The following is a 24,699-nucleotide window of genomic DNA, read 5'->3' on the forward strand; positions in this document are numbered from 1 at the left end:
AAAAGATCTGAGGGTTTTAGTGGACTGCAAGCTCAATGTGAATCAACTTTGTAATATGGTAGCCACAAAAGGTAATACAATCTGAGACTGATTCAGGGAGGCATTATATCCAGAATAAGGGAGGAAAAGGTTCTGACATACTTTGCCCTGGTCAGAACTTATTTGGAGAATTGTGTTAAGTTCTGAACACTAGTTTAGAAAAGGCATAGATAAGCTGATGTATGTCTAGAAAGTAATTATGATGTTGAGTAGACTATAAACCTATCATAAGATCATCAGTTGTAGGAACTTGGACATTAAGCCTGTAGAAGAAATATTTAGAAGGAACATAAGAGCTGCCCTCAAATATTAAAAGGATTACAATTTTAATGATTTTTTTCAATTATACGTAAAAATCATTTTAACATATATATTTTTAAATTTTGAATTCCAAATTCCTTCTCTCCTTCCCTTCTCTCCCCACTCATTGAGAAAGCAAGCAACTTGGTACAGGCTGTACCTGTGCAGTACTACAAAGTCTATTTTCATATTAGTCATGTTGTGATAGAAAATATAGACCAAAAACAAACAAATAAAAAAAAACCCAAGAAAAATAAAGAAAGTTTAAAAAAAAGTATGCTTTGATCTGCATTTAGACCCCATCAGTTCTTTCTTTGGGGGTGAATAGCATTTTTTCATCATAAGTCCTTCAGAATTGTCTTAGATCATTGAATTTTTGAGAATAGCTGTCATTCACAGCCGATCATCTTACAACATTGCTGTTAATGTGTATGCTCTTCTCCTGACACTGTTGACTTCACTTTGCATCAGTTCATGTAAGTCTTTCCAGGTTTTTCTGAAAGCAATCCTGCTCATCATTTCTTTCTTTATTCTTTCTTTTTTTTTAGGCAATTGGGGTTAGGTGACTTGCCCTGCTCATCATTTCTTATAGCACAATAGTATTCCATCACAATCACATACCATAATTTGTTTAGCCATTCCCCAATTGATGGACATCCCCTCAGTTTCCAATTCTTTGCCACCACTCAAAGAGCTGCTATAAATATTTTTTTTTGTATATATAGGTCCTTTTCCTTTTTGTTTTTTATCTCTTTGGGATACAGACCTAGTAGTGGTATTGCTTGGTCAAAGGTATGCATGGTTTTGTGTAGCCCTTTGGACATAGTTTCAAATTGCTCTCCAGAATGGTTGGATCAGTACACAACTCCATCAACAGTGTATTAGTGTCCCAATTTTCCCACATCACCTCCAACTTTGTTTTTTTTTAAACTGTCACATTTATTATACTGTAAAATACAATGATTATCCCTCAAGTTCCTGTCTCTTGATAAAAGGGTATGAGCTGATTTTTTTAAAAGTAAAAGTCCAAAAGAAATTAAATGTCTCTTTTACTCATAGATTCTTCAGGGATCCTGTAGCACCACCCACACCTTCTTTCATGGCTATATCACTTCTGAGGATGATTCCCAAGAAGTGGGTTAGAAGACCATGAAGCTGATTCCAGGTTCCAGGCACCTCTGGGCCAGAACCCTTCCCATATTCTCACTGGCATTGACACTTCGAGCTCTGTAGAGGTGCTTCTTAATGGCCCATTCTCGGGTGGATGCTGAAAGCACAACATCCCCATTATGATGCTCAACAAATGCTTCTATGTGGTGCTGGGTCCGATGAGCTCGCAACCTGAGCCAAAGGGCCCGGGGCAACCACACGGTTGCCCAGCCCCGTTCGGTCGGTGAATTCCGGCGCGATCGCCTCATTTTCCTTCGCGTCCCCCTCAGGGGCCGGGGCTGAGTTTGGGCTGGTGGTGAGGGCGGCCGACTGAAACCCGGGCTCCCTGCGGAGAGCCAGCAGATTCCGGCCCCGCGGCCGCAGTGCCATCGTGCCGATGACCTCCAGGCAAGCGGCCTCCGCAATCGGCTCTGTATAGCTCCAGGGAGCAGCGGGGCCTGCCTGGACGCAGCCACGTTGGTTCAGAGCCTCCAACTTTGTTCTATATTTACACTAAACCTATTTGTCCTATTGTCAGTAAAGCTAGGAATTTATCAGTGGAGTAGCAAGGATCCACTGGGGAAAATTTCAAGTGTCCCGTGTGTTCGGTGATCTCAAGGAAATGTTTTGTCCAGTTCTCTAGTGAAATCACCCTTTGTGTTTCTGGGATCCTTGGACAAATTTCAGTGTGCCTTGTATGTTGAAGGGATACCTGAAGATATTTTGTCTGGACCTCTGATTGCATTAGCCTGTGTGATAAGGGAGGCAGCTAGGTGGTGCAGTGGATAGAGTGCCAAACTTGAAGGCAGGAAGACTGTCTTCCTGAGTTCAAATCCGGTCTGAGACACTTACTAGCTGTGTGATCCTGGGCAAGTCACTTAACCTTGTTTGCCTCAGTTTCCTCATCTGTAAAATGAGCCGGAGAAGGAAGTGGCAAACCACTCCAGTTTCTTTGCCAAGAAAGCCCTGGATGGGGTCATGAAGAGTCTAATGTGACTGAAATGACTGAACAGCATCGACAATAATGTAGATTCAAATCAGGCAGTCAGTAAGAGAGATCGCAGGTTCAGAAACCTGCTTTGGGGAGCAAATGAGTGTACACAGCCTTTTAGTATTAGAAATAAAAGTAGAAGGAACTGAGAAGACTAAATAAAGACTTATTAGCCATTTATAAGTATTGAAGGGATTGTAATGTAAAAAGAACAGATTAGTGCACTAGTCTCATACTGGGGGCAGTCATGGGGTGCAGTGGCTAGAGCGCTGGGCTCGAAATTAGGAAGACTTATCTTCATGAGTTCAAATCCAGCCTCAGACACTTACCAGCTGTGTGATCCTAGGTAAGTCACTTCACCCTGTCTGCCTCAGTTTCCTCATCTGTAAAACGAGCTGGAGAAGGAAATGTCAAACCACTCCAGTCTCTTTGCCAAGGAAACACCAAAAATTGGGTAACAAAGAATCAGATGTGACTGACCTACAACAAGTTCCATATTCTTGCTTTTTTTTAAAGGCAACTGGGGTTAAGTGACTTGCCCAAGGTCACACAGCTAGTAAATGTCAAGTGTTTGGTCTGAGGTCAGATTTGAACGCAGGTCCTCCTGATTTCAGGGCTGGTGCTCTATCCACTGCGCCACCTAGCTGCCCCTCCATATTGTTTTAGGAGGAAACATTATGACCTACAAATGAAAGTTATAAAAAGACATTTCTAACCGATACAGACATATAATAATATAAAAAAAGTTGTTCAGTTGATTATCTCACTAGATAGTGAACCCCACATAAGGGTCTGCTGGTGAATGTTTAATTACTGGCTTTCTGAAAGGAAAAAAACAATTAAGGTGACACACTCTTAAATGTAATCTGCCTTATTAACATTTTCTCCATCACTTTCTTAAGCCTAGAAAATCAATAAAACAATAAAGTGGGCCCTGATCTTAGTGTCTGGTGATTTCTGAGCACCTCTCTAGATCTGGTTCTAATGGGCTTCAGCTCACTCCTGACCCCATGGAGCTGAAGCTATTCAAGGTGAGGCTTGATGCTAAATGCTGTCTGAGATGCTAGAAAGGATGGCTGGCCATACTTCTGGTGAGGTTAGACTAGATCTCTAAAGTCTTTTTCAACTTTTAACTTTTCTATTGCACCACAGTGTTTAGTCAGGATATTAGGACACTTAGGTATGTCACAAACCTATCTCTCGCGGCAGGCTGTATCCTGGTTTCCTAACTTCCCTTTACTTGGTTTGGTCCATGGAAATTATGGTTTTAAAAAAAAAGATATTAACAATCATGGAGGGACAGATAGGTGGTACAGTGGATAGAGCACTGGCCTTGGAGTCAGGAGGACCCGAGTTCAGATCCAGCCTCAGATACTTACTAGCTGTGTGACCCTGGGCAAGTCTCTTAACTCTGATTGTCTCCAAAAAACAAACAACCCAATCACAGAAAGAAGTCAATGTGTTGATATATGTGTGTGTTCATAACTGGTCCTATTTAGAATAGTTAGTCACCCCCCACAACAAGATTTAAAGGATGCTTTTAAAGAAATATTTCAAGCCTAAAGGTGATAGTACTCATAATCAAACCTCAAACCACTCTGAATGAGATTTTCCTTACTTTCTAATAAGCCACATCTCAGAACTGTTGTGGCAACATTATTGCTACCACCAATCTCTGCAGAATACCTGGATTTCTGTAGCTCTAGTGACCTAGAAAAGAATGCAAGTAATTTTTCCTCCTATAATTCAATCAAGACACAGCGGTGTGGAAAAGTTTTATCAGGTAATTAAGAAAAAAATAAAATAAAAAAAATAAAGTACATAAGCTTAGGATGAGCAAGTTTGTAGAAAAATAGAAGGCACCTATTGAATTTTTTTCTCATGAACCTCTGCCTTCAAATCTCTTTTTCTAAGTCCTGGGCATTTCTGCCTCTAACCAATGCCCTCTCTTTTGAGTCCGGAGTCCTTGATAGCTTTAAAATTTCACAGGTGTTCCACCCAGTGAAGAGGAGGTTTGAGAGGCACTTCTCTCCTTGACCTTAGTGTGTGTGTGGGAGGCACATCCCTCTCTCCTCACCTTAGGGAGTTGTGCCAAAATAATGGGGATTACGAGGCTCTCTTCTCACATATCCATCGACGGGAAATCTCACAAGATGACTTGTCCGGTAGACTGAGCCCTATAGTCACGCAGTCAAAATTTGGTATGTAGTTTGTAAAGCTGGATGGAGAGAGAAGGGAAGGTCAGGATGCAGCTACGCGATGAGGCATTAGAGCCACGACCCAGACTTGACTGGGTCTCATTCTTTGGTACTTCCTGTTGGTAAGCTGTTGCTCAGACCACTCTACACGAACGGAATTCCCTACATCTCCCCTGCCCCTTCTTTTCCAACTATCCACGGCCCTTGTCTGCTTTGAAACCTGGCTCAAAACTTACTTTCTCAGTCCATATGGACAAACGTTTCTCAAAGTATAATAAGTGGTGTTCATTGTTTTGGAATTCACATAGAAACAAAGTTTAAAATGGTGATTAGGTTCCTAGAATATTCCACAAAAGCCTATTTTGTGCATAATGTGTTTGAAACATAGAAGTAATTATGCTAGCTTCAGTTTCGGGGCCTCAGGAAGGCAAGCCTTTCAGGAAAATGGAACAGATAGTGAAGAAGAAAATAGAGAAAGAAGAGGAATACAGTTTGTCTTTGGCACCCTTCCTTCTTCCTTTATGCAATCATCTCCCACCAACTAGGTGACTCTTGCTTGGCTCCTAGTGTGCTTATCTGCCTCTCTCCTTCTGCTACACCTCACTTAGGTTTGTGTTACCCTGAAAAGTATTTCATGCTCAAAAATAATCCACAGCTTCCATTCCATTGTTGTTCAGTTATGTCTGACTCTTTGTGACCCCATTTGGGGTTTACTAGGCAAAGATACTGGAGTGTTTTGCCACTTCCTTCTCCAGTTTCATTTTACAGATGAGGAAACTGAGACAAACAGGATTAAGTGGCTTGACTAGGGTCACAGAGCTTGTAAGTATCTGAGCTCAGATTTGAACTCAGGAAGATAAGTCTTTCTGACTCCATGCCTGGCGCTCTATCCACTGCACCACCTAGCTGCCCCTCCAGCCCATCAGGGTCCATAATCTCATCTAGATTTTTAGGAAGAATGCATTTTGAGAAAAGTGGTTCACATTGAGTTATAATTAGCCCCTTAACCCTGCTTAAATGAATCTCTAATTGTTAGAATTGTAGAAAGTATAATAAAGTGAAGTGGAAAAACTCAGGGGGTAGGGATAATTAAATATTTGGAGCAAAAATACCACTTTCTGGGATACTGCCACTCTGTCAATTCTTCTGAGCTGTTCTGCTCTTTAAAAAATGTTTCTCCCACTTTTGAAACAATAAGTTCTTGAAAATTTCCAATGGCATCTATGGCTACAGCAGCTGGGTAGTAAGGGTGGGTACATAATACCGAGAGGTAAAGAACAGCAACAACTATTTGTAGGTGGGGGTACAAGGGACCTTGGATGTTATATAATCCAATCCTCTCATTTTAAGATGGGAAAACGGAAATCAAGTGACTTGCTTAGGGTCAGAGAAATAGTAAATAGCAAATCCAAGATTCAAACCCAGGTGCTCTGACTTTAGATCCAGAGAGGTGGTGCAGTAGATAGAGCACTGGGCCCCAGGTCGGGAAGAACTGAGTGCAAATCCAGCCTCAGCCGATTCCTAGCTGTATAACCCTGAGCAAGTCACTTATGCTTTGTCTTCCTCAGTTTTCTCAATGTAAAATAGGGATCATAATAGCACCTAACTCCCAAAGTTGTTATGAGGCTCAAATGAGATAATGTTTTTAAAGCTCTTAACATACTATTTAGCCCATAGTAGGTGCTTAATAAGTATTTCTGTCACTGTGTCATGCTGGCTCAATATGCTTTCAGCATATTGTACGCCTTAGCCTTGTCACCTCTACAATGAAATGATCACGTTTTTGCCCTGACTCAGGGAATGGCGCCATTAAGCTGAATAATTTCTAATCTAAAGATGCATCTCTGTTAAGCTCTTTACATCTTCTTCGGTCTGAGATTTCTCATCTGAAAAAGATGCTGTGTCTCTGTAGGACCTTGTAGGAAAAGGCCACTAAGAGGTGGTTCAGTAAGATGGGCAGGGAAGAGGAAGAGGAGTAAGGAGGATCAATTCTGTATCTATTGAGTAGTCCTTGACAGCAGAATCATGGATCATGTCCTCTGTATTATGTCAGATGAAATCCCTGAAGTCTGTCTACTTACTTGAACGTGAATCCTGAGTCACTGATCCACTTCCACCTTTTTTGTGAATGCTGGTATCGAAGGCCAATGAAATACACCTCGAAGCCAGCTCTGTCCTGGAGAAACTTCTGGAAAGGAAATTAGGCCAATGTAACACCAAGTCTCACTGCTCCAGACTGAGACCGCAGATGTGACTGTCCCTGGTACAGTGAGGGGTTATTTCTCAGTTTTACAGTCAGTTCAATTACCCATCAATGAAAGGAATCGGTAATGTACAGAAGCCAAATCAGTGAATAATTCAGATCACAACAACAAGAATACAACACTTTGAAACGCCCTGATATATGTACCCTTCAAGACTCCCTCCCCCAAAACAATAACAAAACCAAGAAGCAACAGCAAACAATAAGCAATGACAACATTATTTTCTGGCTCAATCTATGTTTCCTGACGTATCCATTCTAAAAGAAGACACCTTGGAGTGATATAAAAATTTGCAAATAATACAGAAAAAGATAATCAACAACATATTGTAAACAGAGTTCAAATCCTGGGTCTGCCCTTGACTAGTTATCTCTTGGGCAAGTCATTGAACTCTCAGGATCTCAGTTTCTTCATCTGTAAAATGTGGGAGAGGGTCTTGGTATGCAATGAGTATCTTGAATACATACTGAGCACAAGTCTAGAATTTAGGTTCATAAAATTAGAGCTAGGAGCATCTTCAGAGATCATCTGCTCACACTTGCTTATTTTATAGATGATGAAACCTCAGGTTAGAGAGATGAGTGATTGACTCAAAGTCACACTGTATGTAATAGAATTGAGATTTGAATCCAGGTCCTTGATCCACTTTCCTTCTTTTCCTCTCTCCTCTTCTCCTTTTCCACATCTATTCTCTTCCTCTTTCTATAGGAGACCTCCAACCCTTAGAAACAAGCCTGTCACAAAGCATCTCTCTTTCAACCTATCATGCCCTAGTAATCCTATACAGTCCTACTCTGCCTGGCTCTTCTGTCATCCCATTTTAGGAACCACAGTATCACAGAATCTTAAAGTTGCAAGAGACTCCCTCATTTTACAGATGGAAAAAAGACTGAAGCCTAGGAAAACTGTGATTTGCCCACGGTCACACAGGCAGTAAGTCTTAGAAATGGGACTAGTTAATGTTCTTTCATTCTTTTTAAAATAATTCTCTTTTTATTTTATTTAAATTAACAAGCATTTATTTTCTCTCCCCGTGAGGAAGAGAAAAAAGATAAACAACAAAAAAGAAAAAAAAACAAAATAAAAATTTAAAAACAAAACAAATACATTTAATCAAGCAAAGTTGTTGTTGTTTGTCCTTTGTTTTCAACGAGTACCAATGACATCCAGGGTGACGTCTTGACTAATGCCTGAATTGGACTTCAGTGAGGCTGAGTTGTACCAAGTCATCAGCCTCACTCTCTCCTCCAGAGTCATCAGTAGCCAGACAAAAGTCAAGATGACTGGCAATGGCCTGGGAGGCATCAGATGGCCTTGGTATATTTGATGTCTGACCAAGCTCTAAGCGCCCCATAGAGCCTGCATCTGCACCTTCATGGCCATTGGAACAAATTGTTTTTATTCATCCATTCTAGTACTCTTTCTACTATATCAGGCAGCCTCTCACGTGACCTCCCTGATTCTCACATTCTTTCCCCTCATAATCTCCATCTCCCTTTATCTCCAGCTCTAGATGGAATGTCCCTCCTATTTCCTTTAGATAAGCTGGGCACACCCCTAGAATGCTAGGGCCATTGTCTTTCTTATAAGAAAAAGGCTAAACATTGAAAGTATCACTCCATTCACTGAACTTGGTGTGCACACCAAATGGGGATAGGGAAGAAGGTTCTTATCCCTGCTCCCAAAGAAGGTACTTCTATCCTAGCCAGGGGTCTAGAATGGTGTTCTTTTCCTCTTCTAGTATGGTGTTCTCACCAGCTCCTCTTTGTTGTTGATAACTGCCAGTGTAGCCCCTTCATTCAAGCATCGACTCTGACTATTGTTCCAGTTTTCTTCGTTGGTGGAGAAGAAATAGCATCTCCCCTCAAAAAGATCCCACCGAATGGGGCAGCCTGGAGGATGACAAAAGATTATAAAGGGAGACTGTGAACAAGCAGTCACTTGGGGAGGTGATGATCCATTAGGTTTTTGAAGAATTTGATGAAGGAAACAAATAGGGAACAAATAAGGGAAAATTCAGACCACCCCTATGGCACAGACCTGCTATTGCAGGTGTTTCCATACTAACTTTTTTTTCTGTATTCCTGTCTTAATTTTTTAAATAAATTGTGAGTTCCTTGAGAACAATGATAGCTTTAGTATTTGGTGCTTTACACATTGTATTTTTAATAGATGTTTGTTGAATTATATATTATTGTCTCCCAACCCCCATTAACCGGCAAACAAAGTCTGGAAATGGTTCATATAATTATTTGGAAGGCAAAGAGCCTGAAATTACATTAAAAAGTTTTTTTTTTCCTCCCAGTAGTCCAGGTGCTAAGTGCTAAGTGCTTGGATTTACTTAGGAGTAGTAAAAATGGAAAGGAATAGACAGATCCCAAAAACATTTTGCAGAAAGAATCAAAATGACTTAGTGATTGATTGGCCATAGGGATTGAGGAAAAGGAAGAGTCCAAGAGTCTGGAGACTGGGAATGATGTACCATTGACAGAAATTAATCATTTGGAAGGGGCAATTTAGTTTTGTGGGGTTGCTAATGAGTTTGGTTTTGAACAGATTATGTTTGAAGTGGCAATGGACCATTCAAGTGGAGATGTTTTAGGAAGGTAGGGGAGAGGAGGTGTTGTGAGAGGTTGGGAAATGAGGGGGAAGGAAAAGGATAAGTCGGGAAAGATAAAGGGGAAAGATTTTGAAGAAGCAGTTTGTAATACAACAGAAAGATTAAATAGAATAAGTTCAGAGAAAAGTCCATTATATTACACAGGAAGGAGGTCATTGGTGACCTTCTTATGAATAGTTGTAATAATACAGTTTGGATGGAAGGTAGACTGAAATGGTTAAAGAGAGATTGGTTGGTGAGAAAATGGAAAATAGAGAGAAAATGGCTTGGTTCACTAGTTTAGGAAGTCATCAAATAATAAGTACACTTAAACGTCCCTCATCTATAACCATATCTACTGTCCCTTAAGAAGCAGTATGGTACCTCTTTAGCAGCAAAGAGAGCATTGAACTTAGATCAGGAAAACTGTCTTGATTCTTCGTTCTGATGTTTGCTATAAGCCTAGTTTACCTCTCTGCCTCACTTTCCTCAAGTGAAAAGTGACTAAATCATAAAATTACTATTTTATTAGTAATCTCTCTTTTCGACTCTGTCTTCTAGTTTCCTTGAAGTCCCAGCTAAAATCCCACCTTCTGCAAGAAGCTTTTCTCAATCTCCCTTAATATTAGTTTCTTCCTTCTAATATTACCTCTAATTTGTCCCGTCTATAGCTTATTTGTTCATAGTTGTTTGCAAGTTCTCTCCTCACCCAACTGAAAACTTTTTGAAAGCAGGAGCTGCTTTTACCTTTCTTTGTATTTCCAGTGCTTGCATGGAGCCTGTCACATAATAGTGTCTAATAAATAAATGCTTGTTGACTTGTTGTTTTGAGCAGAGTTTTGTGAACCTTAAAATACATTCAAGTGATCTATGATTGTCTTTCTAATTATTCCAAGAAAAACTTCCAAAGCACCACTGACAAACAGCCAAAGAGCTCTAGGAGGAAAGAGGTTGGTTTATTAAGGTATGTGCATAAAATCTCTCTCTTTTCCCTGACAAGAAAAAAAAAATGTTTTCTTTTCCACTTGCTAATTCATTTCTGAGAAGCTATATGTCTGTTTTCATCCAGGTGATTTGGTAGACTAGGAAAGTGATTTGCATCTTAATATTTATTATAATTGAATTCTGCAGTGACAAAATAACTTGGATACTCTTCTTGAGTTTATTAGAATAAAATCACATTTTTAGTTTATACCAAAAAGCTTTCTTCTCTATTTAAATTGACCCTGTTCTCTTTAGTACTTGAAGTGATCTTGGTTCCTCTGAAGGGCAGTAGACAGAACTAAGATGAGATTTTATTTATAATATCATTGGAATGCACAGTATAGTACAGTAGTCGTACAGTAGTTGCTGAGTCATTTTCAGTCACATCTGACATGACCTTAAAACCCATTAAGTCCAATTCCCTTCATTTTACAGATGAGAAATTGAAACCCAAAGAAGTTAAGTTGGCTTGTCTAAGGTCATACAGAAAATAAGTAACAGAGCCAAGATTTTAACCCAAGTACTCTAACTCCATATCCAGTGCTCTTTATGTTGTGCCATGTGTCTTCTCTGGGCTTCAGTTTCTTCATCTGTCAAATGAAAGGGCTGTCTCTAAGGCCCCTTCCAATGATGACATTTTATGATTCTGCAGTAGTTTTGTTCTCTTTAAATGGTCATTCCTGAATTTCTTTATCTTCTTGCCCCTCTGTGCTGCTCTCTAATTTCCTACTTAGAAAGAGGAAGAGTACAGAAATAGAGAGAAGGAATGAAAGAAGAAATGAAATAAGAAAGGAAAGAAGGGAAGAAAGGGTGAAAACAAGAGTGGCAGTAACTTGACCATTAGGAGAAAAGGATGTCAGAAAGGGGATATTAAGAAGAGATCATCTGTAGTCCAAACCATTGAATCCAAGTGGTGATGGTTCCCCTAGAAGTTACCTGTTCTCCTGTTCTCTGGGGTGCTGTATCTGTAGTTCCCTTCAGAGGTGGCAGGTGAGGTCGATGGAACTGCAAATAGAAGCAATTGTTGGCCTTGACCCTGAAGAAGACTAGGACTCAAATCTTGGCTTTCCTATTTACTACGTATGACCTCTCTGAACTTCATTGTCCTCATCTGCAGAACAAGAGAGCTGGAGGTCTAAGTTGCCTTCCAGCTCTAAATGTTAATGTCTTTGAAAACCCAGCTCAAGAATCATATTCTTGAAGAAACTTTCCAGCCCCATCCCATACAAAATCTTTCTTGTAATTTCCTCAGCACTTTACTGAGGGTACTGGATTTTGTGCCCCATAGTTATTTTGCACGTTTATGCTTAGAGTTCTGAGTGCTTAGATGATGCTTATTTTGTAAACCCTGTAGCAATAGCTATAGCAGGGAGTGGCAATTGTGGACAAGTGGAATGTCAAGGTTCCAGTCCCTTGTTTTCTGATTCACAAGGTTGAGGTTGCTAAGAATGCTCTTGAAATGGCAGAAAAGAGACAAGCCGTGGAAGATGGTGGTGGTAGTTGATCTATGTGTCACTGAAATTACGCACCCTAGACTTCACATACATTTGGAATTGTAGAGTTATTTACCTAATGCATATTCAAAAAATGTTGAAATAGACTAACAAGGAGTGAAAGAGTTAAGTCAGGGGAGGAAGGGAAGGAATGGAAGGAAAGAGAGGGCAAGGGAGGAAAGGAAGAAGGAGGAAAAGGGAGAAAGGAAAGAGAGGAAAGAGCAAGGAAGGGGAGAGAGAAGGGAATTTGAAAACATAAGTGGCAGTGACTGGACAGTTAGGGGGGTAGGATGTCATGAAGGCGAGAATGGGAAGAGGTAGCCAAGAGATCAGACTATTGAAGTCAAGTGGGGACAGTCCCCCCAGAACTTACCAGTTCTGCTGTTTTCAGTGGTGGGGTAATTGGTGTTATCTTTGAAGGTAGCGGGAAATATCCATGGCACTGTAAACAGAACAGTTGGTGGCCTTAGCCCTGGACTCAATTCTGGACTTTCATAGTTTTTATCTGTGTTTCCCTGGAGAGGTTACTAACCTCTACAAACCTTAGTTTCTCAATTTGTGAAGGGAGGAGATGTCTCTTCCAATTCAAAATTCTATGAACTTTTTTTTTTTCAAAACCCAGCTCAAGAACTAGCTTCTATAAAAAAGCTTTCTTACATGACCCAGGCCTCATCCCCACCCAAATCACATCCTTTCTTTGAATTTCTTCAGCACTGTGCTTCACCAGTCAATACCACATTATAATTTATTGATTTTTGTTCTCTAGTTATGTCACATCCCAATTTTATGTCTAGCATCCCAAATTTATGTTTACTGTTTATTTCTAGAAAGCGCAATATACTGCCATTCCATTTTTTCTTATCTCCTGATTCTTTCCCTGGCACACATAAACATGCTCAAGTCTCTCCAATCTTTTCTTTCTTTCTTTTTTTTAAAGAAATTATTTTATGGTGGTTGATGAAGATAATCCATTTTTTTGAGCTTTATGTCCTATCTTGAAATCAGATTCATATTGTTGGTGTTGTTGTCATTTATTTGTTCAGTTACTTCCTACTTTTCATGACCCCTTCGACTATAGGACTTCAATACTGTCTGCTGGGTTTTCTTAGCAAAGATACTGGAGTGGTTCGCCATTTCCTTCTCCAGTGGATTAAGGCAAACAGAGGTTAAATGACTTGCCCAGAGTCACACAGTCAGTAAGGGTCTGAGGACAGATTTGAACTCAGGTCTTGCTGACTCCAGACCCAGCACTCTATTCATTTAGCCACCTACCTGCCTTTTTTTTTAAGTTTAAATTTATTTTTTTGATACATCCCTTTAAGGGACAACCCTATGTCTCCTTCTCTACAGCCAAACTTCCAGAAAGGGTCTTCTATGCTCAATGTTTCTCAGCTGTCATTCATACACATGGACTCCCACTCCCTTCTCAGTATGGTACAGTAACAGCAGAATTTCTCAGCCCAACTTTGTCCAAGGATAACCAAGTAGCTCTTATCTGCAAAAGTCTTTCCTAAATTCTCATTATACTTAATGTCTGAAGTTTTTAGCAATGTTGATGACTCTCTCTACTGCATAATCTTTCCTCCTTGGTTTCCATGACATGTACTTTCTTGATTTTCTTATTATTTGTCTAACCATTACTTCTCATTTTCCTTTGCTATACCCTCATTCTTCTCCTATATATTGTGTGTGGGCATTCCCTAAGGCTTTGTCCTGTGTCTTCTTCTTTTATCTTTCTATTTCTCAGGGAGTCCATCAGCTCCCATTTGTTCACTAACCACTTCTATGCTGCCTTTATCTCCCTTCTGTCCTTCAGTTCAACATTACTGCTTACTGTACAACAATAACAATGGTAGCAATACTATTAATGACTAGCATTTATGTAGGACTGTCTAAATATTTATTCTCACAACAACCCTGTGTGGTAAGTACTATTACTATCTCCATTTTACAGTTGAGGAAACTGAGGCAGAGGTTAAACTCTATCCATTATGCCACCTAGCTTGAATCTCAAGCTCAAAATACACAAAACAGAATTTATTATATTTTAGCCCCAATTTATCTCTCTTCTCAATTTTCCCTATTTCTGTTGGAAGTCACATCTGGTCAGCTACTTGGGTTCACAACCAGAGTGACATCCTTATTGAGAGAAGAGGAAAGTCTACTTTTCTCTCACCCCCCCCATATAATTATCCATCAACTCTTATTGATTAACCTCCAAGTATCTCTCCCATCCACCCTTCTCTGTCTTTTACCCAGCCTTTACTTTGGTTCAGAGTCTCATCACCTCTGGCTTGAATTATAGAAATAAGCTCACAATTGCCCTCCCTGCCCCAAGTGTCTCATCTCTCCGAAGGAAAGAAGATGACAATGGAGTGAGGCTAAAACAGGAAGAAATTCGACAATCAGTAAACAAGAATGTCAGGAAAGAGATAATGGGAGAGGTGCACCAAGAGGCCAATCCATTGACAGAGACATTACCTGTTGTGTTTCTTTCTGTGATGGTGGAGTTAGGGCTTTGTTCAAGGACAGGAGGGAATATCTGTGGCACTGGAGACAGAGTTGGTTGTTAGCATAAACCCAGAGTCTTCTCTGATGATCCCAATAACATGCCTCAACTCTGTTGTATAATACATTTCTCTCTGCCTGTCTATCTCTTTCTCCCTCTCTCTTAAAAGTAACAGCTCAAGCCTTTTCATTTTAGTCAAAGGCTTAATGGAGGTTGGGGATCTTTTGTGACAAGCCAGAAACTCTAAAATATTTTTTCTCTGTTCCTCTTCCTCTTCCTACACAAGGATGTCTTCTATAGTACATGGCCAGCCACATCCTTATTTGCTTTTCATCTCTGCGGGCACGGAAGCATATCTTACGGGTGAAGAAAAATGAGGGGAAGGCAGGAGAATGGCAGAAAAATCCTGGATGGGGAAGTAAATTCAGTCCTTCTCACCCTTGTCAGCCATGGCCATCACCAAACATCTCCTCAGTGTGTGCCAGATCCAGACCCCACAACTCCTTTGGATTTCCTCCCATTTTGACTATTCCAAATGATAATTTGAGAACAGCCAGCTGGGGAAGCTGGATTTATGCACAATCTAGGTATTCTAAGCCTTCCTACTGTCCTAGAGTAGGTGTAGGGCAAAGCCTTCCTATGAGAGAAAGGAGGCCATTTTTTCTTTTTCAGTCCAAATTAAATCTTCCTAGTGAAGGAGTCTGGGGATGGGGGTGGTAGTTGGGATTTCTCTTCTTCCATTCTATCCAATGCAACCAGAATTTATCAAATGCCTGCTGTGTGCTAGACTTGGGGAATTCAAAGACAAAACAAATAGTCCCTGCCCTCAAGGAGCTTACATTTACCCCGTAGACTCTATAGGTGTCTATAGGAGCAGCAGCAACAGTTGAAGACCATGGATATAATCCCCTCAGTAGCCTGGCAACCTGAGGATTTGCACTAGGGGACGTTATTCCATTCTGCTAAAATATGATTATCCAAGTGTGAATCATTCCAATCTGACACAATAGGGGACACCATGGACTTGTATGGTTGGGGAGGTTTTGGCATACTTAGTCAGTAAGTGGCAGCATGTAATAGTGAAAAGAATGGTAGGCACTTCAGTCGGGAGAGACCTGGGTTTCAATCTCACTGCCTGTATGACCTTGGGCAAGTCCCTTTACCTCTTCAAGTTTTGGTTTCCTCACCTGTAAAATGTGGGGGGTGGGGATGGAGTATTAGATCAAATGACCTCTAGGCTCCTTTCCAGTTCTAAATCGTAGGGCCCCTGGGCAGCTAGGTGGCACAGCGGATAGAGCACCAGCCTTAGAGTCAAGGGGACCTAAGTTCAAATCCAGTCTCAGACACATAACACTCACTAGCTGTGTGACTCTGGGCAAGTCACTTAACCCCAATTGCCTCACCAAAAAAAAAAATCCTAGGGTCCTAAATTTTACTCATATAATACGTCTCCTCACTATGGGAATTCCTGGTGTGCTAATTTCTTCCACAAGTAGAGATTGCATCCATTCCATAAGTTATAGTCTTAAAAATTTCCTGAAGCTTGAAAGATTAAAAACAATGATAATTTCAATAGCTAAAATTTATATAGTGCCTGAAGGTTTGCAATCACTTTACACATGTTATTTTATTTGATCCTCACAAGAACACTGGAAGGTAGGTGCTATTATGCCCATTTTACAGATGAGGAGACTGAGGATGATAGATTAAAAATCTCACCCAGGGTCACACAGCTAATAAGTGTCTGAAGAAGAATTTGAATCTAGGTCTTCCTGATTCCATGTTCAGCTCTTTATACCCTGCTATGTTACATGGCCTTTCTTAATTTAGGATGAATAATATAAAAATTGTGTATATACAAGGCAAATTAATATCCAATTGTGATCCCCTAACTGAAGGAATCTTTGTAATGAGTTTGCATCCTTTATCTCCATGATCTTATTTGAAATTTTCTGTCTAGGATGAATCAGTCTTAGTTCTTTGAGGACAGGGACATGTCTTTGTATCTCTCTCAGTTGTTAGTACAGTATCAGGCATGTAAATAGCAATAAATATTTGCTTATCAATAGTTTCTTCCTTTCATTTATCAGTCAATAAGTATTTCTTAAGCACCTACTATGTGCCAGGCCCTATGCTAGGCATTGGACATACAAGGAAAGGCCAAAGACAATCTCTGCTCCCAAAGAGCTCACAGCCTAATGAGGGAGAGGGCAAGCAAACAGCTATATATGAACAAGCTAACCTCGGGATAAATTGGTGATAATCAGCAGAGGAAGGGCACTAGCATGAAAGGGAATAAAGAAAAGTTTCTTGTTGAAGATGGGATTTTATCTGGGCCATGAAAAAAGCCAGGGTAGCCAGGAGGCAGAGATGAGGAGGAAGAGCATTCCAGGCATGGGAGACAGCCAGAGCAAATTCCTGGTGCTGAGATATGGGAATATCTTGCTTGAGGAACAGCAGGAAGGCCAGTGTCGTGGTGGTATAAGAAAACCAGAACTATAGGAAGGGTCTAGGTTGTAAAGGCTTTGAATGCCAAACAGAGGATTTTGTATTTGATCCTGGAGATGATAGGGAGACATTGGAGTTTGTTGAATATATCTTTACTGTTTTAGAGCTCTAGGGATGGCCAGATGCAGGGGAAGGGAGCTTCAGATTGGATAAGGAGTGAAGACTGCCTCTTGCACAATTTGTGACTCCTAGTAGCATTTCCTTCCTCATTTCTTCCTCCATTGGGTGTGGAATGGAAGCTTTGGGCCTAGGAGGAAGAGGGAATTTATAGTACCTTGCTTTTGCACTTACAATAAGATCCTCCTTCAGTTAAGATGTCTTTTATACCATGCCTCTGGTTATATAAGAAAGCTATGGATGAATCACCTCACACCCCCTGTCTACTTGGTGTTATACTACTTTGGTCTAACATAGTTATTATACCCTATGGTATGAGTACCCTAATTGCCTTACACCAGCTTCATAATTAGATAATACTGGATTGTCAAAATTCAAGAAAGAAAAACCCCAATTGCCCAGATAAATGGAGAGAATAGAAGGTATCAATATTTGGGACCTGAATTACCTAATTACACAGCCTTAATTTATTGAATTCTTCTCTATTCCACATTTCGTTCTATGTAGTATCGACCTAGACCTGTCTTGCCTAACATAGGCATTTGCAATTTCACAGACAGTTCTAGAGGTAAAGGACTGGACTTAACCTATATACTGAGTCTCCCATTCCCAGCGGAGTGGCATGGATAAAAGAGAAAGAGGTGGGAGGGGAACCAAGTACTTACGATAAAGGAGAAAAAAGGTTGTGCCAACAACTTTGACAGCCACAACAATGGCTACAGAGATGACCATATGCCAGTTTACATAGGCCATAGTAAATCGTGTAGGGAACCTACATGGATCAGAGAGAAGCACCGTTAGGCATACTGCTATTTGTTTTAATAGGAACTTCCCTCATAGAGATCTCGGAAAGTTGTAGGGGACAAGCAAGCTACAGATATTGAGAGGCAGCCCTGAGGGCAGATAGAGTCTCTGGCCTCACACAAAGCCTTTAAATCCCTCTCTTATTGCATTTCTGCCATTTTTCACGCCCCCCCCCCAGCACCTCACCTTTCCTTACTGAAGGGTAGAGATTGGAGACTTCCTCTCTCAAACCCTTTTATGGCCTCCCATCTCCACGGTGTGCCGTATTTAAATGGATTTCAGTTGAAATTTCTGTCTGACAAAAGTATGCTCACATTTTGACAACCTGGCCTAAGCTCTAGAATAATACCCCAGCCCCCAAAACACTTAATCTATACCTGTGGCATTGCCTCAAAGTTTTTGGAAATCTAGATTCCTCAAATACAAACACTAAAAGTGCCACTGAGACAGAACAGATAGGAAAACAAAATTCAAGAATCTATTGTCTTCAATAAACATATCTTGAAGATACACACAGTATGAAAATGAAAGGCAGGGAAAAAAATCACTATGCATCAGAAGATTCCAAGAGAGCAAGAGTTGTTATCAGGCTACCAGAGAAAACAAAAACAAAAATTCAAATTATCCAGAGAGTTAGAAAAACTACATTATGTTTAAGGAACTATCACATCAGTTCTGTATGTATGTACGTCAAATGACACAGCATCTAAATTCATAAAGCAAAATTTAACTGCATTGTAGAAAGTGCCCCTAACAGACTGAGGAGGAAGCTAAAGTTTTGTAAAGGAAAAAAGACTTACCTAGTACCTCCCTCTGGGAGGCAGCCTGAGCTGGGCTGTGCTCAGAAAAGCCCCCTCCCCCCAGCAGGTGGTCGTGTCTCTGGGAGATTCCCGCCCTCTGATCTTCCACTAAGTTAGGATGCTGCCTCTGAGACCATCTCTTCATCTTGGCAACATCCTTTGCTTCCTGTACCTCTTCCTCTTCTGGCTTTTGGGAGTGGAACGAAAGGCGGAGGCCAGCCGTGGGGGAAGAGGCAAAAGGTTTTTTTTTTTTTAAACCCTGGTAGGCAAGTGGGGGAAAATACCTACCAGAAGGATGAGGAAAGGGGCCCATGTGCTTGAATCATGCTCTTTGCAACCTTACTGTGACTGCTTTGAAAAGAAATCCAGGCATTTTCACTGAGATTTGTAACCTTTTGCTCACATGAGACATGAAGGACTACTTTCTCCAAATTCATGCGAATTAAAGTGATTCAAGTCTGGCCAGGGCTAGAGTATTTGAAATATATATATACATATATATGTATATGAGTGTTAAAAGTACTACCACTCAGACTGATGTTTGAAGTGAGAAGGCAGTGAGATTTGAGGAAGTCTGGTAGTTTGGGGGTGGGATAGGGAAAGCACAGAAGTGAAGAAATGGAATAAAAAAAAAGAGAATCTTGAAGTTAGAAATCATGACTGATTGAGTCAGTGAGGGAAAATGACCTCATTTATCTTGCCCTCAGTTTCCTCATTTGAAGGCAGTTAAGTCACATAGTGGATAAATAGTGTTGGACTTAGAGTTAGGAAGTATTCGAATTCTCCCTCAAACAATAGCTGTCTTAACTCTGAACAAACCACTTAACCTCTCCCAGCTTCAGTTTCCTCATCTGTAAAATGGGAAAAATAATAGCACCAATATCATGAAACTATCATGAGGATCAAATGAAATAACGTAAAACACTTAAAGATATGTGTATATATATATGCTAGTGATTGTTAATAATAACAATAATGTTAATTTTTAAAGTTATTAAATTTGTTGGTAAATATATTATTTGTAATATTAATAACAATTACAATAATAAAATAAGGATACTGGAGTATAGGATCTTTTTTTTTAATTAAATTTTATTCTTTTTCAATAAGCCAAAAGCTGCCTTTTCTTCTTTCTTCCCATTTCCAAATGAGAAAGAAAGAAAAACAAAACCTTGCCATAAACGTGTATAGTCAAGCAAAACCATTTTCTACACCAGCCATGTCTAAAAAAAAAAATTCAATTCTACATTCTGAGTCCTTCACCTCTCTATCAGAAGGCAGATAGCATATTTCATCATTAGTTCTTTGGAATCATGGTTTGGTCATTGAACTGAACCAAATTCCTAGGTCTTTCAAAGTTGTTTGGCTTTACAATATTGTTGTCATTATATAAATTGTTCTCCTGGTTCTGCTCACTTCTTTCTGTAACAGTGCATATAAATTTTTCTAGGTTTCTCTGAAAATATTCCCTTCATTATTTCTTAGAGAACAATAGTTCCATCACATATATCATAATTTTTCAGTTATTCCCCAGTTGATGAACACCATCAATTTCCAATTCTTTGCTGTCACAAAAGACCTATAAACATTTTTGTACTCTTAGTTTGAATTTATTTTACTTAGATCTAATCCCTCCCTTAATCTAACTGTCCTCTAATTATCTCTTCTTCCTTCTCTCTTTTCTCTTCTATTTCTCTGTTGAATGAAATGTATTTCTTTTCTCAACTATGTGTGTGTATGTATTTATGTGTCTTTTCCTTTTTTGACCAGTTCAGATGAGAGTGAGGTTCAAGTATCAGTGATCCCCATCTCCCCTAATTTGCATAAACTGAAATATATCTAAGCTTTTTTTTTTGTCATGGCCTTCAGGTAATCCAATGATTCTTAAAAATTATATCTCCTTGATTTGTTTTTAAGGTCAATTTGTTTTTTTCTTAACTATATCTTCTTTTATTTCTTCAGTCTTTTGACTTTGTTTTTTTTTTAATTTTTCATCTCATGGAGTCTTAAGCTTCTACTTGATTCATTGTAATTTTGTACCTCTTGTACCAAGCTGTTCATTCCTTTTCTAATTTTCCTTCTATAGCTCTCATTCCCCTCAATTATTTTTCCTGTAGCAGTCTCATTTAATTTATTAAAATTTTTTTCTTAACTCTTTAAAAATAATTTTTAAAAATCCAACCCACCTCTTGCTTCATCTTTTCCAGAAATTCTAGTTGAATTTGTGCTCACACCATATTTTTCTCTGATGGTTTTTGTATAGATGTTTTGGTGTCATGTCTTCGGGATTTGTGTCTTGAACTTCCCTGCCACCTCAAATAGTAGCTTTCTATAATAGGATTCTTTATCTTTTTTAATTTGCTCATTCTTGTCTACTTTTTGACTTCAGACTTTATTAAGGCCAGGTCCTGTGCCCTTCCAAAGGGAATATCTGGGCTTGTTCTGCTATTTTCTTGGAGATATTGAGTACTGTGTTATTACAGAATCTCAGGTACAGCTCAGACTTGGGACCTGTAAGCTTTCAGTCCTCCCAAAGAAGTCTAATCTAGGGTAAAGTCGGCTTGCTGCATCCCTGATCTGAACTCTGCATGTTCCTGATTGACAGGCCTGTGGGCTTACCCCCTCTGGAATTTTAGTAGACTGCTGTTGGACTCAGTTACTATTTGCCAACTGGAAAGTTATAAGTAACAGAGCTTCAGGCTTCCCTTTGGTATGGGATTCCTGTCCTGATTACTCCTCTTCATGTTTTAGATTTGTCTGGAAGCTGTACCCAAGTCTTTACTCTGCTCCTGGGGCCTGAGCCACACTGCTGCTATTTGCTTCTGAACTTCCTCCTTGCCCAGCACACAGCTTGGACCTGAATCTGCTCCTCACCCTGGATGCCACCCTGAGGCACAGGTCCCTTCCTTAGTCCACCTTGGATTTATGACCCAAAACTTGTTAGTGAGTGACAGACCTGCCAATTGGCATCTGTACCTGCACCCTATGCAAGTTTGGGTCCCTCTGTACTGGATCTGGGACCTCTTCTTGCCCTGTGCACAGCTTCTCCCTTGCTCTGGAATGTTCTGCAAGGTATGAATCTTCCTAGACCCTTCATTAATATCCTTGCACCTGACTGTCACCCTATGCTGGACTGGAAAAATGACTCACTGTGATTTTTTTCTTTAATTTCCAGGTCAGGATTCAGTCAGGTACGTTTTCTAGATATTCTTGGAGGACTTTTTTTGTATGCTTGTTTGTCTGGAAGGATGGGGTAGGGGAGCTTGCTATATTTCTTTCACTCTACTATTTTTTTTAATATAAATTTATTTATTTATTTTTAGTTTTCAACTTTCACTTCCATAAGATTTTGAGTTCTAAATTTTATTCCCGTCTCTCCCCTCCCCCAACCCCAAGACAGCATGTAAATTGATATAGGCCCAACATATACATTCATATTAAACCTATTTTTACATTAGTCTTATTGTAAAAGAGAATTAGAACCAATTGGAGAAACCATGAGAAAGCAGAAACAAACAAAAAAAAAGAGAGCAAATAATATGCTTCGATCTGCATTCATACTCCATAGTTCTTTTTCTGGATGTGGACAGCCTTTTCTATCATGAGTCTTTTGGAGTTGTCTTAGATCCTTGCATTGCTAAGAAAAGATAAGTCTATCCAAGTTAGTCATTGTATAATGTGACTGTTACTGTGTACAATGTTCTCCTGGTTCTGCTCTTTTCACTCTGCATCAGTTCATGTAAGTCTTTCCAGGTTTTTCTGAAGTCTGCCTGCTTATCATTTCTTATAGCACAATAGCATGCTACTCCACTATCTTGGTTCTACCTCATCCGGCCTATGAGATCTTTTGAGTCACCTCAAATTCTAATAAATTTCTATGGTTTTATGTCATATGTTCGTTTGTGTTGTTCATTCATGTGTTGTCTCTCAGTGATGGTCCTATGGCATTTATCTTGGGCTGCCTTTACCAGAAAAAGAGACTATCTTTCTAGAGAAATTAAGGGGAAGAATTCAAGAGAGTCGAGGTTTAAGTGGCTACAAAACTCTTCTCCCCTTATACCTAGAATTGTATCTGAGGCTCAGATGGACAAATTTTTGATTTCTCAATAACTGGAAAAACTCCAGAATTGTACTGCTGCTAGAAGTAAGTGTGAGCTAGAAAGTGGCTATTAGCACTTTTATAACTATTAGCAGCCTGCTTTTTTATTTAAACTGTGCTCTGCCAAAATAATAACTACTCTTACAAGGAGAAGCTTTATACAAAAATCTCCCCTTACTGTACTAAAACAAGCTTTGTGAGCTAACTCACTGAGAGTGTGCATGTCCCTTGATATTGCAGGAGAAATTATAAGACAGAAGAACTGGAGGAGACCCGAGGGGGATTAGGGTATGGGGAAGAAAGGAAGAACTATAGCTAGATCCCATGTTTACAGAACAGATCTATTGGATAGTTCTATCAGAAAACATCCCTTGGGGCAGCTAGGTGGTGCAGTGGGTAGAGCACCGGCCCTGTATTGAGGAGGACCTGACTTCAAATCTATCCTCAGATATATAACACTTACTAGCTGTGTGACTCTGGGCAAGTCACTTAACCCCATTATCTAGACAAAACAAAAAAAATTCCTAATGTCTAGAGCTCTCTCTCTTTTGGGGCTTCTCTGTGTCCAAATCATTTATTCTGTTTTTCCTCAATACTTAGGCACCTAAGATACACTGTATGTATGCAGAACCAACTTTGAAGAACTGCTGCCCCAGGGGCTGGTATACTGCCACTACTTTCTGCTCTGTACTCTTCTCTCCCCAGGCATTCGCTTTAAGTCATGTTCAGTTCTGGGCAAACCTACCTCCATTGAGAGGGGTACTCACACTTTTTTGGCTGAAGTCCCACTCCCCATATATTTAATTATAATAAATTAGATTAGAGCTCACATCTTGGACCTCCCCAAAAGGGGTGAGTAAAAAAAGGTATACAATATACAAGATGAATCAGGTAAGGGACAAGTAATTTATTCCTACACACACAAAAAAGAATACAAAACACAGAATACTCAGAATGTGCTCATTTGACCAGAACAAATACATAACAAGATTCAGTAACTTAACCTATAACTACTGTTACAATATGTTGGGATACAGATATTTAAACCTCATCAGGACAAAAAGGAGTCTATGAGACTGCCAGTTAAGATTTTTACATTTCATCTCAGCTTGGCGCCATTCCAACAATTTCTCATATGTCTACCAGGAAAACAGCCTTGAGCAATCCTCTTGCTAGTGGGTGGCTATGTCCTGTAATGAAAGAGTTTCCTTTGTTGTTAACTGATGCCACTCTGACGGATGCTGCTATTTGGTGGACGTTGCTACACACACAGACCTTCTGACTTTTCAAAGTCACAAGGTCACCTTCTAACCTGTTCTTATCCATCTAGACGTTACTGCTCAGTCACACCTTTTAGTGACACTTGTGGAAAACCAGACTTGAACATTTAAGCTTCCTTCAGGACATTTCTTTAAGCTCCGTTTGGAGTGAGGGCATTTTGATAAGCTGGAAGAGGGAAACCAACATTCTGACCCCAAGGTCAGACTTATCATATATTCACTGAAAACTTTGGGAGAAGCTGGGACATAAATTACACACACATACACACACACACACATATATATATATATACACACACATATATATGTATATACACACACACACATATATATATACATACATATAAACCTTATGCACAAGTGAATGTTTCTACTTCTTATTTATTTGTTTTTTCATTCATTCATTCATTCATTTGTGTGTGTGTATGTGTGTGTATGTGTGCACGCGCATGTGCACATGTCTAGGCTGTCTATTCTATCAAACTGAAGGCTTCCTGAAGGAAAGAACCTTATGATTCTATTAAAAATGATGAGGTTTGGGAAAGATTGTACAGTGCTACCGAAT

The 24,699-nt window shown here is 39.8% G+C and overlaps 1 protein-coding gene and 1 pseudogene across 3 annotated transcripts; both read right to left on the reverse strand.

Annotated features, from left to right (window-relative positions):
- Window positions 1–1,442: 1,442 nt before the first annotated feature.
- On the reverse strand, window positions 1,443–1,878 carry LOC114028116 (annotated as a pseudogene).
- Window positions 1,879–4,239: 2,361 nt separating this feature from the next.
- Window positions 4,240–19,094, reverse strand: CLEC5A (C-type lectin domain containing 5A). Of its 3 annotated transcripts, XM_027842337.1 has the most exons (8): window positions 18,756–18,841; window positions 17,817–17,923; window positions 14,499–14,567; window positions 12,391–12,459; window positions 11,461–11,529; window positions 8,697–8,833; window positions 6,759–6,865; window positions 4,240–4,697 (listed from the first exon to the last, which is right to left on the reverse strand). In XM_027842337.1, exons 2-8 carry the CDS (start codon window positions 17,902–17,904, stop codon window positions 4,586–4,588), a joined length of 651 nt encoding a protein of 216 aa, XP_027698138.1. In that variant the 5' UTR covers window positions 17,905–17,923; window positions 18,756–18,841; the 3' UTR covers window positions 4,240–4,585. The 3 variants fall into 3 exon arrangements, with proteins under 3 accessions (XP_027698138.1, XP_027698139.1, XP_027698137.1); XM_027842338.1 differs by lacking the exon at window positions 14,499–14,567; XM_027842336.1 differs by lacking the exons at window positions 14,499–14,567; window positions 17,817–17,923 and having other exon boundaries at window positions 18,756–19,094.
- Between the last annotated feature and the right edge of the window lie 5,605 nt (window positions 19,095–24,699).

This window comes from Vombatus ursinus, unplaced genomic scaffold (genome assembly GCF_900497805.2).
Source record: "Vombatus ursinus unplaced genomic scaffold, bare-nosed wombat genome assembly UNPS02014870.1, whole genome shotgun sequence".
Lineage (NCBI taxonomy): Eukaryota > Metazoa > Chordata > Mammalia > Diprotodontia > Vombatidae > Vombatus > Vombatus ursinus.